At 39.0% G+C, this 19,136-nt stretch overlaps 1 protein-coding gene across 5 annotated transcripts in view; it reads left to right on the forward strand.

The window, feature by feature from the left end:
- Positions 1-9,302, forward strand: part of TMEM39A (transmembrane protein 39A) — a 37,889-nt gene extending 28,587 nt beyond the window's left edge. For 3 of the 5 annotated variants that reach the window (XM_058437455.1, XM_032150102.2, XM_032150103.2), the window contains exons 6-9: positions 148-496; positions 1,279-1,466; positions 3,370-3,490; positions 6,025-9,302. In XM_058437455.1, the coding sequence (XP_058293438.1) occupies positions 148-496; positions 1,279-1,466; positions 3,370-3,490; positions 6,025-6,258 (892 nt within the window). In that variant the 3' untranslated portion in view covers positions 6,259-9,302. Of the gene's footprint in view, positions 1-147; positions 497-1,278; positions 1,467-2,320; positions 2,502-2,682; positions 3,491-6,024 lie in introns of those variants that run through there. The other 2 variants (XR_004247676.2, XR_004247675.2) reach the window with 2 other exon arrangements.
- The last annotated feature ends 9,834 nt before the right edge of the window (positions 9,303-19,136 follow it).

Genomic DNA, 19,136 nt, shown 5'->3' on the forward strand with positions numbered 1-19,136 from the left:
GAATTTACTGTCAGCAGTGTCCCTCTTGTTTACTCATGCGGGTCCTGACTATTTTATTGACCTAAGTTATAAGTTATATTGACATAAGTTATAAGGTGTGATTTTAGGTGGTTATCTGTGGTCTCATTTTCACACTTTGTTTTACAGGTTTGGTGTTTATGTTCCTCTTTGCTGTTTTCATCAAGATAGTAGAGCTCATCTTCTTCTCACAGACTATAACTATGTGGTTCAGCACCAGGCAGTAGAGGAAAGTGCCTCGACTGTGGGAGGCTTGGCCAAATCCAAAGACTTTCTCTCCTTGTTGCTGGAGTCGCTAAAAGAACAGTTTAATAATGCCACACCCATCCCCACCCACAGTTGTCCCCTATCTCCAGACCTCATTCGCAATGAAGTAGAATGTCTGAAAGCAGATTTCAACCACAGAATCAAGGAGGTTCTGTTCAACTCCCTCTTCAGTGCCTACTATGTTGCATTTCTCCCCCTGTGTTTTGTGAAGGTAAGTGGTTATCTTACTTTTATGTGCTTCCTGGATTTGTGTGTGAATTACATAAACTGGGTATTTCTTGTTTAATCCCCCTTTTCTCTGTCTCCCCTTTGGCAGCCTGGATGGTGGAGTTCGGCTGCATCTGGAGTGCACTAATACCGCTCCTGGTTGGCGGATAGGTATTTCCATATATGTGATGCACCCGTGGTGGTTCCCTCTTTTTTTCTTTCTTTTTTTTTTTTTTTTTTTTAAGTATTTTTAGTTTCTGGGGAGAATCAAAATGTACTTATAATAGAGTCAGTATGTAGTAGCTTAAGAGTACCAAGGTTTCAGTAAAACCCAGCCTACTGTGGTTGATCTTAACATGGTTTTCAGGAGTTTCCTTGAATTTAATCTAACCTTTATCTAAACTTCAGTTTATTTCAATAGAAAAGAAAAATGGTCTGGATGTCACTTGGGCCCAAAATCTTTTGGTACATTTTAGTGCCCTTTCTTCACCCATTCAGAAGTACTTCTGCAGCTGGAATGGTCCTTCAGAGAACACTCAGTTCTTCTAGAAAGGAGACACTTAAAATATAATTGCCTCTCCCTCCCACCCCTAACTCGTACAGCCAGAAAGTCAGGTTGAAGGATTGTGGAGGACTCTGCTCTTGAACTTTCTGCACGGACAGCAGGACCACCAGTGCATGTGTGACTCAGTGTGACATTTGTCTGCAGGGCATATGTACACAAACCCATCCCTGCCTCTTTTTACCAGTGCATGGATCATTTCTCTCTCTTCTGATCTCTTCCAGAGTACCCAGTACTATGACATGCGCTGGTCATGTGAGCACCTCATTATGGTGTGGATCAATGCTTTTGTCATGCTCACTACGCAACTGTTGCCATCCAAATACTGTGATTTGCTACATAAATCAGCTGCTCACCTGGGCAAGTGGCAGAAGCTGGAACATGGGTCCTACAGCAATGCTCCACAGCACATGTGAGTAAGCTAGAGGGTAAAACCATGTAACACTTTCTACATGCTGCTGATCATGTTTATTTGCTTTGTATGTCATTCTTGTTCTTGGCTTTGAACATTTAATTTTTAGTTTTTGTCTTACATGGATGCTTGTCATCATGCTAAACTGAATACAAGGGACATTAACTCATTTCCACCACCACCCCAGCTCCTTAAATGCGTTCTACCTTTTAGCTGCCCAGTCACTCTAGAGTGTGTAATTTGTCTCCCAAGCAATGCACTTGGAGTTCTCTTTCAATCTTACCCCTTTGCCTGAATTCAAAGAGTCATGTATTTTATTTCTTTTTAGAAGACTGTAAGATTTGTCTTCTCATCTTCATTGCCACAGCTGAGTAGTTGCTAGCTACTCATCTCACACTTAGCTGGAATATGATTCTCCCATTTTTTCTTTCTAATACATGCAGCTTTGTTCTAGTAATTTTTCTTACCTGTACTTTTTTACTATTATTTTTCTAAACTCTCTACTGAATATTTCCCTGCTTCTCCTGTGTTTAAGTGAGAACTATGTCTGACTGTGAGTTCTTTGGAAGAATTTTTCTCATTGTGTCCCCCTTATCAGTCATTACTCCACATGGCTCTTATGATCCAAAATGGCTAACATTAGGACCGTTTTATTCTGTCACTTCTGAGTTCCTCATCATACTTTTCTTTCAGACCCAAACCATCTTCATCTTCCCCCTTTTGTAATTCGAACATTTCACAAATTTCATCTAGAAATTTTTCCCTAGTTAAGTGGGACAGATTGAGGTGACCTTCCCTTTCCCTCTCCCCCTGAGAGTTCTCCCTTCAATTATCTGCCTTGATGTCTGATACAGATTAGCACAGGCCTTCAAGCCCAGGAACTGAAAGAGATTGGGCCAGGCTGAAAAGAAACCCGACTGTGGGCAAAGGACAGATTTCAATAAAAATTGAAAATACAATCCACAGTACTAGTACTGTACATCTTCAGGCTACTGATGGCACATGGCCATGAGGTGTATCATCACTTTAATGCTGGTAAGTGTGAGCAAGGCCGGTGGAACATTTTCTGAACTGGGAAAGCTTTAGGGTGCTAGAATTTTTTTTTTTTTAATAACATATCTAAACTCCCTCCCAGTTCTTATCCTAGGAAACTAACCTTGCCAAAATCAGGAAGAGATTAATTAACTTAGATTTTTTTTTTTTTTTTTTTTAAAAGCTTAACCTGAAGATCCGTGTCCCCACCCAAACTCCATTATGCTGGAAAGAATGAAGCTGCTGCTTCTGTAACTTCTTTTCCCCCAGAGAAACCTCTATAAAAATAAACCACGAAAGCAGTGAAAAGTCTGTGTGTGTGTGAGATGTGTCACTGTGTTCTACTGTATACCTTCTTAGAGTTGTGAGGTATTTGAATTGTATGATAAGCAAACTGATTTCCTATAGTTTTTTGGGATGTAATTCTGCAGTAAATGTCATGCTAGATTGACAATGTGCTAATTTCTCTACTATTCTTATTACCATCAGCTTTCTCTTCTTGTTTGTTCCCTCTAGCATTTCCACCAGTAGACTCTGCTCACTTGGGATGGAGATGACAGTCAGCCTGCTTACACACTATTTTCTGGCTTACACATTTATGTCTGCTCATTCTTCTAAGCCTCTTAAGTCCTTTGACACTGAGTTAACTATATTTCTTTGCAACCTCTGTTTACTATATAGCAATGAAGTTAAAGTAACAAATCCTTTCTAAAAGTACTCCAGTTTGACCATGGAATTACTGTATTTTCAGAATTCAGGCAGATGAAGCCTTGATTATTTAATTCCTTCCATAAAAATACAGCTGGCCTTGCCAGATACTATCTTATCTGTAATTGCCAATATGCTAACATTGCATTTCTTTCTCCCTTAGTTGGTCAGAAAATACAATATGGCCTCAAGGGGTGCTGGTGCGGCACAGCAGATGTTTATATAGAGCCATGGGGCCTTACAACGTGGCAGTGCCTTCAGATGTATCTCATGCCCGCTTTTATGCAAGTACCGCTTATTTATTTTCAAACATAAGCTTAGGGGTAAGTGTTAGGAAGCCGCTCTATATGGGAGCATGTAGCATAGCGTGTAGCACATACTAGGAAATTATTACATGGTAATTATTGCTACTAGCGTAACAGTGGTCCCTGTACTTTGGAAATGTCTTTTGAAGGGCAGTTTGAAGATCATATACCGTTATTCCAGTTTCAGTAGCTTAGCTGGTTTCTCTAGTTACATTGGTATTTGTTGAATCTAGTATTACTTGAAACAAGCAGGCAGTTATCTAAGACTCCTTTTTCATCTTACCATTTTTGTTTTGTAAGAGTTTGGTTTAGTGGTATTGTTAAGATATATTGTATCTGTGTATCCATAGTGACATTTAATATATTAATAGTGTGGTGGTTTTATTTTTAGGTATTTGTCATATATATTGTTTCTTTAAAAAGGCTTTAGCTTACCCTTTGGAAGTCAGACAAATGCCATGAAAAGGAAAAAAGCTTAAAAGTTAAAAAAGGAAAAAGCAATAGAAACCCACTACATTCCATTGAACTCATGCGTTTGGTTATGATCTATTTGGTCTTGCAGCCTTCCAGAAATTGTCTGTACAAGGCAAAAGTATATACTTATAAAAGAAAGGCCAGCTGACTAATGCAGGTGGGGAAAAGCAGGTGCCTGCAGGGGACTGTTTATAGTAAAAATGCCCATAGTGCAGTGCATTGCTTTTAAAAGGGGATCATATTCTAAACAAGAATTGGAGATCTTTTTTAAGATACTTGCATCTCTTTCTCCCTCTGTCCTTCTCAGTTCCCGTGAGGGTACATGGACTTTCTGGTTCTGCAGGTGTTTGTTACTGAGGGACACTTCAATTAAATTTTGGGAACTTGCCCCAGGGCATGATGCTTATAAATACCATGGTAGGGGAATGCAGGGTGGGGCAGGTTGGGAGGAACATGGGGAAGGTGAAAGGACCTTGAATGAGAAAACAACAAGCATCTCCTTCTTGACGCCAGTGGAAATGCCTTAAGGTGGAGGAAAGGACTTACGTCACAAGTACATGAGCACTTGATTTCTATATAGAATATTTAATTCAGCCAGCTGAATTCTCTAGGCCATTAATGACTTCTATTGGTCCTTGCTGTCTCCTTGAGACCTGTGATAGCCAAATAGTTCATTAGAATTTTCTGCTTGAAAATTAAGTAGTTTCCTTGCTAGCTTTGGACAGCTGAAAAATCAGGTGGAATCCATGGAAAAAAGATTAGGCAAGTTGATTTATTACTGATTTTGCAGGACTGGATAGATAGTTAAATCAGTGCTTCTCAAAGTGATCCATGGGCCACCTGCTTGTAAACCACCTGGCCCACTATTTTTAAAAAGTGATTCAGGGCCCCTATATCAGACTCCTGAACCAGAATCTCTGGATGATCCCAGAAATTGGCAGCATTTGTGGATTTGGAAATGATTCTTAGGCACACTGAAGTTTGAAAACAGTCATTTAAAATGTGCCTATTACCTATAGCTGTCAGACTGCAGGTTAAACATTTTCTTCCTCTTGAACCTGGAAGCTTTTTAAAGCTGTCATGATAATTTGGCTTCATTCTGAGATGTAAGCTCTTAAGATCTAAATTAGTTCTTTTAGATCTGATCACTGCTGTTACTGCACTCTTGTCTTCATCTAGAGTTAGGATTAGACTGGTTACACTGAATTGTTAATGTTCTTTTACAACTTGTGGCCTATATGTTTGTATTCATAATAACTTTGTATTAGAAAACCAGAATTTAGCCTTTTAAAGTGGAGAATTTAGTGGGAGTAAATATAGTAGTAAGCCCTATTTTAGTCTAATTCTGACTCATTTTTCCTTCCTTCCTCCTTATCCTGTCTTTGTGCACCCTACTTCTCAATATCCAGAAAAAAATCAGTAATTAAACACACAGGTATATGGTGTAGAGGATTTCAGTCAGTGACCATGGTGGGTAAACAGTTTAAGGAAAAATTAAGAAACTATTGTATTGATATTCAACTTGTAACCTCTCTTTTCCCCAAACTTGTCGAGTGTTGGTATTTATGTCTTAGTTTACAAGCCAAGAATGGTTTTTACATTTTTAAATGGTTACATAAGTACCTATGTAATATCCTTAATTTTTGCCTCTTGACTTACAAAGCCTAAAATATTTCCTGTTTGGTCCTTTATCCACCTCTATCTTAGATGAATATACTTTTATGTTTATCCTAAATAAAATATATACCTAAGATACAATCTAAGAAAAATGTTCATAAGTAGTTTTCTTTTGGGCATAATCTCTTTTCATGTCTCGGGGGCATTGAAATAAAATTATTTCATTATTTCTTGAGCAAAAAGGAAAAGGTTTCAATCTTTATAGCAAGAAATAGCCTGATTGATATTAAATAAATGGATCTATTTGTTATTATATATGGGAACCTGTAAATATTAAATTATTTTAGAAAAATCAATGCAAGAATAACTACAGCCATTACTTTTATATGAAATAACATTTTGCTTTTTTAACTTCCTTACAGTTCTTATTTCATCGACCATTAAGGCTGTTAAATCTGCTTATCCTTATTGAGGGCAGTGTCGTCTTCTATCAGCTCTATTCCTTGCTGCGGTCAGAGAAGTGGAACCACACACTTTCCATGGCTCTCATCCTCTTCTGCAACTACTATGTTTTATTTAAACTTCTCCGGGACAGAATAGTATTAGGCAGGGCATACTCCTACCCACTCAACAGTTATGAACTCAAGGCAAACTAAGCTGCCTCTCAACAATGAGGGAGAACTCAGATAAAAATATTTTCATACGTTCTATTTTTTTCTTGTGATTTTTATAAATATTTAAGATATTTTATATTTTGTATACTATTATGTTTTGAAAGTCGGGAAGGGTAAGGGATATTAAATGTATCTGTAAACAAGGTGATGTGATCTTTCATGTGTTAGTATATTCGAATAATATACATATGAGAGGTATGCCTGTCCAGTAAAGAGATTGATTTGTTTGTATGGCTCTGGAATAACTCATTCGTTTATGAACACATCTCATGTATTACTTGACACAGTACCTTTGGTATGTCTGCTTTTCTTTCAGTCCTCTATCTTTAGTCCTCAGCTGGCCAGTAATTATTGCTAAAGAAAGGGAGATCAATGGAGTTGCCTACCAGCACCCACTCTCTTTTAGTTCAGCTGGCTAATAGTATTGGAATACATTGGGAAAAGAGTGGGTTAAAGTCCTAGGTGGGGTTCTCTTTGTTGCCTACCAGAAGGAAGCAGTAGGCTTCCTTTCTAAGATAGGGACTCAGCTGCTTTATTCTACCCTGTGACATTTAAATATACTTTTGAATAAGCTACTATCCTGAGGCTCAGGGTTTTGCTGCCACTTTTCCTGTTTTTCTACTTCTGCTTCCAAAGATTTTCCTCTTAGTTGTTTGAAATAATACTAACAAGACAGGAAGTCTTTAGACTGCCCACATTCATGAAGAAGATGATGTGTGGCTGGATCAGTAGAAGAAGCTGAGTGCAAATGCCATGTGGGCTAGAGTATGGGAAAGTTGAAAATTCCAAGTAACTGGGAGAATGGGCAAGTCCTCAGCTGAACAATCTTGGATGTAGTCTAGCAGCAACCCACCTACAATGGCATTATGTTTGGAGTTATGAGGGGAAGTGAAAGATAAGAATTACCTACAGCTTTGTATTCAGATAATTTATATCCAAAATTTGTGTTTTAAATTTCATACTCCAGAACTTTCATGTTTATGAGTATTAGCCCTTTAAGTTATGGGAGGTGATATACTTAGTCCATTGATGTTGTCACTTGTCATCTAAATTTATGAGACCTTGTCTTAGAGAATCTAAAATATATTGTCATTTGTTTTCTGTGCTGAGTTTGGTTTGTTACACTGTGAAGCTTTTGGTGAAACAAAATAAGACTTATGAAGTAAAAAGACCAATCATGCAGTTGACAAGCTGGCCCTGAAAATAATTCTTGCAGAAGAGTTCCTGAAAGGCTTCACCAAAGGAAGCATTGTGAGGAGTGTGTATAAAACCAAGGTACCCAATATCAGTTTTATGTTTAAATCAATAATTGTTTCTTTAAATATTTGATGTGTATACTTTTTTTTTAAGTTAACATTATTTGGTATTCAGTCTGAGTCTGTTCAACCATTCAACAAATATATATTAACCACAAGGCACTATATTAGGCCCTGGGTATAGCAGTGAATGAGAAATGCAAAGGTTCTACTTGCAGAGAGCTTACAATATGCATGGGGGTGGGGGAGTTAGGTGGTGCAGAAAATACAGCAAATAAATTTATGTATAATATAACATTCCCTGGTAGTAGTGATAAGTGCAGTAAAGGGAAATCAGGGCAAGGAAATAGTGGTAAAAATAGCACTGCTAGAAGGTATCTTTGAGGAGATGATTTTTAAGCAAAGAAAAAGCAAGACTGAATCATATAAATAGCTTTGGGGAGAATTCCATGTTACAGTAGCAGCAAGGGCGGCAGTGCCCTGAGGTGGGGACAAGTTGGTATATTGGAAGAATAACAAGAAAATAAGTACGTTAGGTTAGTTGCTTTTTAAAGTAGTTCAGCCTAAATATAGTGGTTCTTGAGGTAGGGGTGGGAAGGGTAGGGAATCTGCCCTCTCTGTTGTTTCCGTAGGATCTTGAAAATATGCTTCTCTTGGCAGCAACATTTTCATGAGATTACTCAGCACTTTAGAGCAAAATGGGTGGCATGGGCGCAGAGATATCTCATCAAAATTGCCCCAACTTGGCTCTAGCTTGGAAAAGTAACCCAGATAACCCTGATTAGAGATAACAGACCAGTCTTATAAACTAGTATGATGCCCCTTCTGGCTTCATCTGTCTTGGTCCTATCCTAAGGGAATAGCACAGAACCAGATGCTGGGTTGGCTAAATAAATAAGTAGATGTAAGAAATAAATAAAAATTAATTTTGGCTAATGGAATTGCAAAGTTCCTCCTACCCTCACCTCCAGATCTGGCAGCATACAGGGCATAAGACCGTTTAGTTCAACGTGTTCCACACATTCCAGCTGTTTTTGTTTGTTTTGTTGTTTTTGTAGGGGCCACGTTCATGGAAGAGAGAAAAATTACTAGTTACCTGGATATCCTTTTATAGTTCATGTAACAGAAGGGACACTATATTTGCTCACTGATAGTAGAAAAATGTGTAATCATTAAAGAATGACCTTTTTTTGTAACTATTTGTTGGCAAGTTAAAATTGTTTGTGGAAAGCATGGTATAGCAAAAGTTCAGTTGGGTGAACTTGGATACTGGAAAAGGAAAGAAGATACTTGACTAGTCTGAGTGGTCTAAGGTGGGTAAATAAAGGAGTAGAGAAGGGTAGTTCACAGGAATGAGCATGACAGAAGTTTTCCTCAATATCCTGTTTACTCTGATTTCATGTTTATATTCCTAATCCTCCTTTCCTTCCTGTCCCTATCAGTCACCACCACTGCCACCTGCTCTGCCATTTCTGTCTCTTTTTTTTAATTAATTCTTTTTATTTCTATTAAACAAGCTAGCCAGGCATCTCATTTCTATGTACTGGGCAATTATATGCCAAACACTGCTGGGTGCCAGAGATAGTGATGTTCGAGTTCATTAACAAATAGAAGACAGACAAGTAAACCAGTTGTCACACAAGGGTGTTCGTTAATAGAAATATGTATGAGATATGTATTAGATATCAGATCTATTAACAATCTTGAGTGTGAAGCCCAATAAAGTGCTTTTTTCATAAGTACTTCAAATAAGCAGACAGATGTCTTGGAACTTTTGTAGACAGAAGACAGCTAATGAAAGATTATAAGCTAAGAATAACTTATGATCCACTGGTTTCTAGTTCCCAAAGTAATCTCTAGATCAGCAGCATCAGCATCACTTAACTGGAAACTTGTTAGAAATGGACATTTTCAAGCCCTACTCCACACCTACTGAGTAAGAAACTACATGGAGCCCAGCAATCTGTTTTAACATGCTGTCCAGGTGATTTTCAGGAATGCTGAAGTTTGAGAACCACTATCCTCTCTTAGACAACTTTGGCAGCAGTATGTAGAATAGGTTTGGAGATGGAGCAATGTTGATGAGACTACAAGCAGGAGATTAGCCAACTCTTTTTTTTTTTTTTTTTTTTTTTTGAGACGGAGTCTTGCTCTGTCACCCAGGCTGGAGTGCAGTGGCGCAATCTCGGCTCACTGCAAGCTCCGCCTCCTGGGTTCACACCATTCTCCTGCCTCAGCCTCCCGAGTAGCTGGGACTACAGGCGCCCACCACCACGCCCGGCTAATTTTTTTGTATTTTTAGTAGAGACGGGGTTTCACCGTGGTCTCGATCTCCTGACCTCGTGATCCGCCCGCCTTGGCCTCCCAAAGTGCTGGGATTACAAGCATGAGCCACCACGCCCAGCCTAGCCAACTCTTTAAAAAGTCCATGTAAGAGAAAAAAAACAGAGCAAGACACCAGAGTAGGAAGTCTCAGGCTCCACTTGCTTTCATAGAAAGTTCAACTAGCAACTCCACAGACTAGAACATCTTTTTGAAACCCCAACACTTAGAAACTAGTCTGAGACACTAGTATGGTCCATAAAGCTGAATGAAATCTGAATTCAAAGGGTAAGAACAGTCTCACTTTGACTATATTGCGCCCTCCTTTCCCCCAAGTTGACATAATGCCAGATGGAGAATTCCCTAGGCCAGCAGTTTATACAGGGGGAAAAGAAAACGAGATCCAGTTTCCCTAGCATTCCAAGATGCTTCCCAGGAAGTGCACTCTGATCTCATCTCATGAGAAGCACTAGGGGAAACAGCATGGCTAGACTGCCTGGAGTCAGGTACAAACAAAGAAAGGAAGCAGAGGTAGTGACCAGCATGCAGATACTGGTGGTACCTCTGTGTTCCTGCTTGGCTGAGGTGCCTGATAAAACATATCAGCCGCCGGGCGCGGTGGCTCAAGCCTGTAATCCCAGCACTTTGGGAGGCCGAGGCGGGCGGATCACGAGGTCAGGAGATCGAGACCACAGTGAAACCCCGTCTCTACTAAAAATACAAAAAAAAATCAGCCGGGCATGGTGGCGGGTGCCTGTAGTCCCAGCTACTCGGAGAGGCTGAGGCAGGAGAATGGCGTGAACCCAGGAGGCGGAGCTTGCAGTGAGCCGAGATCGCGCCACTGCACTCCAGCCTGGGCGACAGAGCAAGACTCCGTCTCAAAAAAAAAAAAAAAAACATATCAGCCAATCTCATAGCCCACCTGCAAGGCTGAGCTGGTCACCTTCAAAATTTGCACAGTGGGGGCTGGGTGTGGTGGCTCATGCCTGTAATCCCAGCACTTCAGGAGGCTGAAGCAGGTGGATCACTTGAGGTCGGGAGTTCAAGGCCAGCCTGTGAAACCCTGTCTCTACAAAAAATACAAAAATTAGCTGGGCATGGTGGCTCACATCTGTAATCCCAACTACTCGGGAGACTGACACAGGAGAATTGCTTGAACTCAGGAGGCAGAGGTTGCAGTGGGCTGAGATTGTGCCACCACACTCCAGCCTGGGCAACAGAGCAAGACTCCATCTCAAAAAAAAAGAGAAAAGAGAAAAAGGACAGTGGGTAGTACAATCTAGCCTGAATCCCTACACTACTGGTCTTCCTGCCTAGCTTCAGAGCCAACTCCCAACAACCCTGCCCAGGAAGGGAGATGCCTGCCTTTTATTTTGGAGAGGTGAAGGGGCTAGACCACCTTGACCTTAGAAGTCAAGCAGCAGCTCCACCAAGCCAAAAAGCACTTCCAGTGACCCTACCCAGGCAAGGAGACTTCCACCTCCACACATCCAGAAGAAGCAAAGTGGCTAGACCTGCTTAACTCTGGATATCAAACAGCCACTGAGCCAAAATTTCACTCCATGGCTTCATCCTGACAGGGAGGCAACCCTTAATTGTGCATTTCTAAGGAGTACAGCCTCTGGTCACACATGTTATGAGTAGTGACTCTGCCTAACCTTGTATCCCAGTCTACAGCCCTGCCAAATTACAGATGCCAAATATCAGAATTTATCAGCCAGGCAGTACATCTTATGGCCAGTCTGACCAGAAGTCATTGCAATACCCAACCAGCAACTCAACAGAGCAAAAGCAGTGGCCCAGTCAGCTAGAGAACCCGCAAGAAGCTCTGCCTGCCTGGGGTTGTCATCAGCTGACCCTTCCGGAATCATAGGATAGACTAAATAGTGAAGGTCTATCCCTTCCCAGGAACACCTGTAATGGCCAGAAGAGGGGGCTGTCTCCTCAAATGCACAGACAACAATACAAGAACATACAGATTATGAAGAATCAGGGAATCATGACACCTACAAAAGAAACTAATAAAGCTCCACTAATAGACCCCAAAGAAATGGAGACTTATGAAATAACTGACAAAGAATTCAGAATAATACCCATAAAGAAGTTCAGCGAACTATTAATGTATACAGATAAAAAATTTAGTGAAATTTGAAAACAGTACACTAAAAAGAAAGTTGATACATAGAAACAATAAGAAAGGGATAGAAATTCAAGAGACTGAAAAATTCAACAGAAAGCTTCAACAGCTGACTCAGTCAAGAAGAAAGAATCAAATGCTGGGAGAACATTTGAAATTATCTAGTCAGGAGCAAAAAAAAAGAACAAAAGAATTTCTAAAATTAAAGCTTACAGATTATGGAACACCATCAAGAGACCAAACCTTCACATAATAGTGGTTGGAGAAGGAGAAGAAAGAGGTGCCTAAAAAGCATATTTAAAGGGGCCAAAAAGCATATTTAAAGAAATAGCACCTGAAAACTTCCTTAATCTGTGGTAGATGCCAACATCCAGGTACAGGAACTGCAGAGGTTTCCAATCAAATTCAACCCAAAGAGGAGTACACCACAACACATAATAAACTATCAAAAATCAAAGGCAAAAAATTTTGAGAGCATCAAGAGGCAAGAAACTATCACATAAAAAGGAGTGCCATACAACCATCGTCAGAGTTCTCAGCATAAACCCTCAGGTCAGGAGAAAGTAGAATAAATTGAAAGTGCTCAAGAGAACAACTGCCAACCAACAATACTTTATCCAGCAAAGCTGTCTTTCATAAATTAGGGAGAAGTAAAAAAAACAAAAAAGAAAAAAGAAAAGTTTGTTTTCCCAGACAAACAAAAGCTAAAAGAATTCATCATCACTAGACCTGGCCTTGTAGGAATTGCTAAATGGAGTTATTTAAACTGAAACAAAAAGCTACTAATTCATAACATAAAACATGCACGAAACTCATATAAATAAAGCAGAGTCCATTCAGAATACTATTGGATTGTAATGATGGTGTAAAAGTATAGAGTTATATGCAAAGTTAAGTTGTTATAAGCTTGAAATAGGTGGTTACAACCAAAACAAAGCAAAAATCTTTAGAAGCACAAAACAAAAATATCAAAGCATACTACTATAGAAAACAAACCACAAAGGAATACAGCAAGAGAGGAGGAAAGAAATGAAGTATGTACAAAACAATCAGAAAACAACTAACAAAATCACAGTAGTAAGTCCTTACCTAGCAACGATTGAATGTCAATGGATTAGTTTCTCCAATAAAAAGACACAGAGTGGCTGCATGGATAAAATAAGACCTAACTATATGCTGCCTACAAGAGACTCACCTCACTTTTAGACATAGACTGAAAGTGAAGGGATAGAAAAGAATACTCCACACAAATGGAAGCCAAAAGAGAGTGGGGTGGCTATATTTATATCAGACAACATAGACTTTAAGTCAAAAACTCTGAAAAAAAACATAAGGACATCATATGATAAAGGGGTCAATTCATCAAGAGGACATAACAATTGTAAATGTATATGCACTCAATGTTGAAGTACCTAAATATATAGCACAAATATTAAAGGATCTGAAGGGAGAGATAGATTGCAACACAAGAATAGTAGGGGACTTAAGTACCCCATCTCAACAATGGACAGATCATCCAAACAGAATTAAGGAAGCATTAGACTTGAGCAACACTGGACCAAATGGACCTAACAGACATATACAGAACGTTGCATCTAATAGCAACAGAATACACACTCTCAAGTGCACACAGAGCATTCACCAGAATAGGTCACATGTTAGGGCACAAAAAAAGCCTCAGCAAATTTAAGAAGACTGAAATTATATCAAATATCTTTGCCAATCACAATGGTATGAAATGAGAAAAGAATACCAGGAGGAATTTTGGAGAATTCACAAATACATGGAAATTAAACATTCTCCTGAACAACCAATACGTCAATGAATAAATTAAAGGGAAAATTTTAAAGGATCTTGAGACAAAAATGGAAACAAAACATATTAAAACTTATGGGATGCAGCAAAAGCAGTTTTAAGAGTAAAGTTTATAGCAATAAATGCCTACATCAAAAAAGAAGTTCTCAAATAAACAACATTATAGCTCAAAGAACTAGAAAAAGAACAAATAAGGCCCAAAGTTAGCAGAAAGAAGGAAATAATTATGATCATAGCAGAAATAAATAAGAGATAGAAAGGCAATACAAAAGACCAATGAAACAAAAAGCTACTTTTTTGAAAAGATAACAAACCTTTAGCTAGACTAAGAAAAAAAGAATAGATCAAATAAATAAAATCACAAATAAAGGACATTACAGCTGATACTCCAGAAATACAAAGGATCAGGAAAGACTACTATAAACAAATGCCAACAAATTGGAAAATCTACAATAAATTGATAAATTCTTAGATGCCTGTAATCTGAAGACCAAATAATGAAGAAATAGAAAAATCTGAACAGACCAATAACAAGTAAGGAGATTGAATCAGTAATAAAAAGTCTGTCATCAAAGAAAAACCCAAGACCTGATGAGTTCACAGCTTAATTCTACCAAACATTTAAAGAATTAATACCAATCTTGTTCAAACTCTTCCAAAAAAAAAAAACTGGGAGAGGAGGGAGTACTTCCAAGCTCTTTTTTGGAGGGCAGCATTACCCTAATACTAAAGCCAGACAAGGAAATTACAAGAAAAGAAAATTACAGGCCAATATCCTTGATGAACATAGAAGCAAAAATCCTCAACAAAATACTAGCAAACTGAATTCAACAACATATTAAAAGGATTATCCACAATGATCAAGTAGAATTTATCCCTGGTATATGAGGATGGTTAACAATATGCAAATCAATACATGTAACATATCACATTAACAGAATGAAGGACAAAATCTATATGATCATCTCATTAGATGAAGAAAAAGCATTTGACAAAATTCAACATCCTTTCATGATAATAACTCCCACCAAAATAAGGAATAGAAGGGTTGTACCTCAATACAGTGAAGGCCACATAGGAGAAGCCCATAGCTAACATTATACTCAATGATGGAAAATTGAAAGCCTTTCCTCTAAGATCTGGAACAACATGAGGATGCTCACTCTTGCCGTTTCTAGATTATACAGTATTGGAAATCTTTGCCTGAGCAATTAGGCAAGAGAAAGAAATAAATAGCACACAAATAGAAAGGAACAAGTGAAATTGTCAGTTTGCTGAAATGACATAATCTTATAGAAAATCCAACAGTCTCCACCAAAAAACTGTTGGAACTAATAAATACAGTAATGTTGCAGGATCCAAAATTGACACACAATATCAGTAGCATTTCTATACACTAACAACAAACTATCTGAAAAGAAATCAAGAGAACAATCCCACTTACAAAGCTACAAAAAGAAATACTTAGGAATAAATTTAACCAAGGACTTGAAAGACCTGTACACCAAAAACTATAAAATGTTGGTGAAATAAATTGAAGATGATACAAATAAGTGGAAAGAGTTCTTGTGTTTATGGGGTGGAAGAATCAATATTGTTAAAATGTCCACACTACCCAAAGTAATCTATAAAGATTTAGTGCAATCCCTATCAAGATTCTAATGTCGTTTTTATAGAAATAGAAAAAATAATCCTAAAATTCACACAAAACCACAAACACCCCCAAATGGCCAAGGCAATCAAGCAAAAAGAACAAGCCTGGAGATGCCACACTACTTGATTTCAAACTGTGCTACAAAGCTATAACAATTGAAACAGTACAGTACTGGCAAAAATAGACCCATTGACAAATGGAATAGAGTAGGGAGTCCAGAAATGAACCCACACATGTACATCGGTTGATTTTACAAAAGTTCCAAGAATATCCAACGGGAAAAGAATGGTCTCTCTAATAGATGGTATTGGGAAAACTGGATATCCACATGCAGAAGAATGAAATTGAACTCTTATCTTACACCATATACAAAAATCAACCTAAAATAGGTTAAGAGATGTGAATGTAGGACCTGAAACTATAAAACCACCAACCCTGTCTCTACTAAAAATACCAAAAAAAAAAAAAAAATTAGCTGGGCATGGTGGTGGGCGCCTGTAGTCCCAGCTACTCAGAGAGGCTGAGGCAGGAGAATGGCGTGAACCCGGGAGGTGGAGCTTGCAGTGAGCCAAGATTGCGCCACTGCACTCCAGCCTGGGCGAAAGAGTGAGACTCCATCTGGAAAAAAAAAAAAGAAGAAGAAGAAGGAAACATATGAGGAAAACTACATGACATTGATCTGCGCAATGATTTTTTGGATTTGATCCAAAAAGCACAGGCAACAGAAGCAAAAACAGACAAATAGGATTACATCAAACTAAAAAGATTCTGCACCACAAAGGAAACAATTAACAGTGTTACAATTGGAAACAACTGCACCATAAAAGGGAACAATTAACAGGAAACAATGAACAGCAGAGACAACCTATAGATGGGGAGAAAATTTCTGCAAGTTATACACCCAATAGAGAGTTAATCTCCAAAATATATAAGGAGCTCAACTCAATTGTAAGAAAACAAAAACTGAATTAAAAAATAGGCAAGAGATCAAAGTAGACATTTTTTCAAGGAAGAACTGCAAATGGCCAATAGACATATGAAATATGGCTCAATATTGTTAATAGAGAAGTGCAAATTAAAACTACAACAAGAGATCACTACACTTTTCAGAATGAGTAGGATGGTAGTTACAGAGGCTGGGGAGGTGATGGTCAAAGTGTACAAAGTCTCAGAAGGAATATGGTCTTTTTTTAGTTCTATTGCACAGCATGGTGAATACAGTTAATACAGTATTACACATTTCAACATTGCTGACAATAAATTCCAAATGTTCTCACCACAAAAATTTTAACCAGTTCAATTTATTTAACATTATATTCATAAATCATATCAGTTTGTACCCCCAATAAAAGTATGCAATTATATACTTTCAATTTCCATGCAAGAGAAAATAGTGGTGAGGTGGGTCACCAGTATGAGGGTGGTAGAAGCAGCTATGGGCATAAATAAGATAGTGCAGGGAAAGCATATGAAGTGAAAAGGGAAAGGAGGACAGAATTCTGACAAATAATAGCTTTTAAGGAAACTTGTTTTAGGGAGACAGAGTCTTGCTCTATTGCCCAGGCTCAGGTGATTCTCCTACCTCAGCCTCCTGAGTACCTGGGATTACAGGCGTGTGCCACCAAGCCCAGCTAATTTTTTTGTTGTTGTTGTTAGAGATGGGGTCTTCCTGTGTTGCCCAGGCTGGTCTTGAATTCCTGGGCTCAAACAATCCTCTTGCCTTGGCCTCCCAAAGTGCTGGGATTGCAGGCATGAGCCACAGTGCCTGGCCAGGAAGAGGAACCTTTTAAGTGAACAAAGCTAAGAAAATGAGTGGCCCTGGAAGGAGGCAAAGCAGAAAGAGTTTCAAAAGAGGAATGATCAATAGGATCACATATAACAGGGAAGTCTAGAGACTGAGAAGTGAATGTTGGATTTGGATATTAGACTACTGGTGACATTAGCAAGAGAAATTTTAGTGGAGCTATGTGGGCCGAGGTCAGGCTGCCATTGGTCCAGAATAGTGAATTGTAATGAAGAAGTAGAAATTAAGCATTGATGACATTCATGACTCTTCCAAGAGCCTAGACACAAGGTGGTAAAGGTGGACAGAATTGAGGAAGACTTTTGTTTAAGATAGAATAGGCTTTGGCATGTTTATATGCTGAGGGATTAAAGATCAAAGAGGGCAAGGCTCAATACATAGGGAAGAATAGTGGATGACAGGAGACTGGGAACACAGAAGCCTGGGAGCTCTTGGAAAGAGGGGTAACACTTCCTCTGAACTAGAAGGAAGGTTAGGTACACACATATATGGGTAAGGGGAAATAGCAGTGGGAGCTTGAATAAAGATGTCTGATATTATAAACTTATGAAGCAATAACAGTTATTTGTGGGGAAGAAAGAGTTGTCTAGGAGAGAGTCAAGAATAGTGGAATAGCCATTGTGGGTTGTGGACTAGCCATTGAAGGTTTTGGAAATGAGGCTGCTCTTGAGGTGGTGGACCACAAATATCTAAAAGCTTTTATATTGTGGTTTTATTGTTTTCTCTGATCTAACCCACAGACACAGTTAAAGGGCAGAGATGTGTGATAACAGTCCAGGTTCCAGGTTGGAGGTTTGTCAAGCAGGTGTGGCTAAAGGCCTAGTGGTTAAGGGAGTTAATGGTCCTGGTGAGAACAGTGGGGATGATGCACCTTAAGTCTGCAAAGGCTAGGGAAGGAATTACGAAGTGTGGTGGGAGTGCTGTCTATCAGAGGAGGTTGTGGGGGCAGGCATGGTAATCTTGCACAAATACAAGGAATAAAGTAGTAAGGTTAGAGAAAGTTCTGAAAAAGGAAAATGAGAATTTAGGATCACAAAATTCTCTATTGTGAAATAGCCTGATGTGTAACCCTAGAAGCAAATGTTCAAAACTGAGTAGATGTAAAAAGCTGTAAGCAATTATGGCAAGGGTATTGGGTGGGCTTTACTCTAGAACACTGAAATCATCCAGGATGATGGTGGGACATGAGGTAGAAGGAAACAGAGAGATTGGTACCCAAGACTGGGGAATCTGGGACAGTAACTATAACCATGGCCACAGATGATAAAAGTTAAAATAGTTGGATCCATACATTTTGGTAATAAGGGATTTTTGTATAGGATGGGAAGAAGCAATGGTGCAGAAGCAGAAGTGAGGACCTGGGAGAACATCCTCTGACCGTTTGTACAAGTCTGCATAATATGGGCACGTAAGCACATGTTCAGCCTTTTGTGGAGGGAAGGAAGTGTTCTCACGCGAGTTTTCTTGAAGTCCAGGAAGTGGCAACAATATTCAGTGAAGAGACTGGGACTGCAGGGGAGTTTATAAGGAGAAAGTGACTCCAGAGAACATGGGAAAGACTGGAAGTGAGGGGAACTGTGTATTGGACTGGGGTTGGGGGAAGTTCAGGAGAAAAACCAAAGAGTGTGCAGATCGGGGAGTATATAGGAGAAAAAGGCATTTAGGGCAGTAGTGAAGGATAGCAGGAGCAGGCCTGAGTAGTGCAAGGTTCTAAATAGAAAGTTGTTGCCAAAATGGCAGTGTTTTCATCCCCTTGGCAATGAAAGGGGAAATATCACTACAAGTGTTTCACTGCAAATATCACTAGGTTGTGAACCTAGGTTGTATCATTGTTCACCTCCCCCTCCCCACCTTTTTGGTCATATATCTAAC

This window comes from Hylobates moloch, unplaced genomic scaffold, assembly GCF_009828535.3.
Source record: "Hylobates moloch isolate HMO894 unplaced genomic scaffold, HMol_V3 SCAFFOLD_4, whole genome shotgun sequence".
NCBI classification, from domain to species: domain Eukaryota; kingdom Metazoa; phylum Chordata; class Mammalia; order Primates; family Hylobatidae; genus Hylobates; species Hylobates moloch.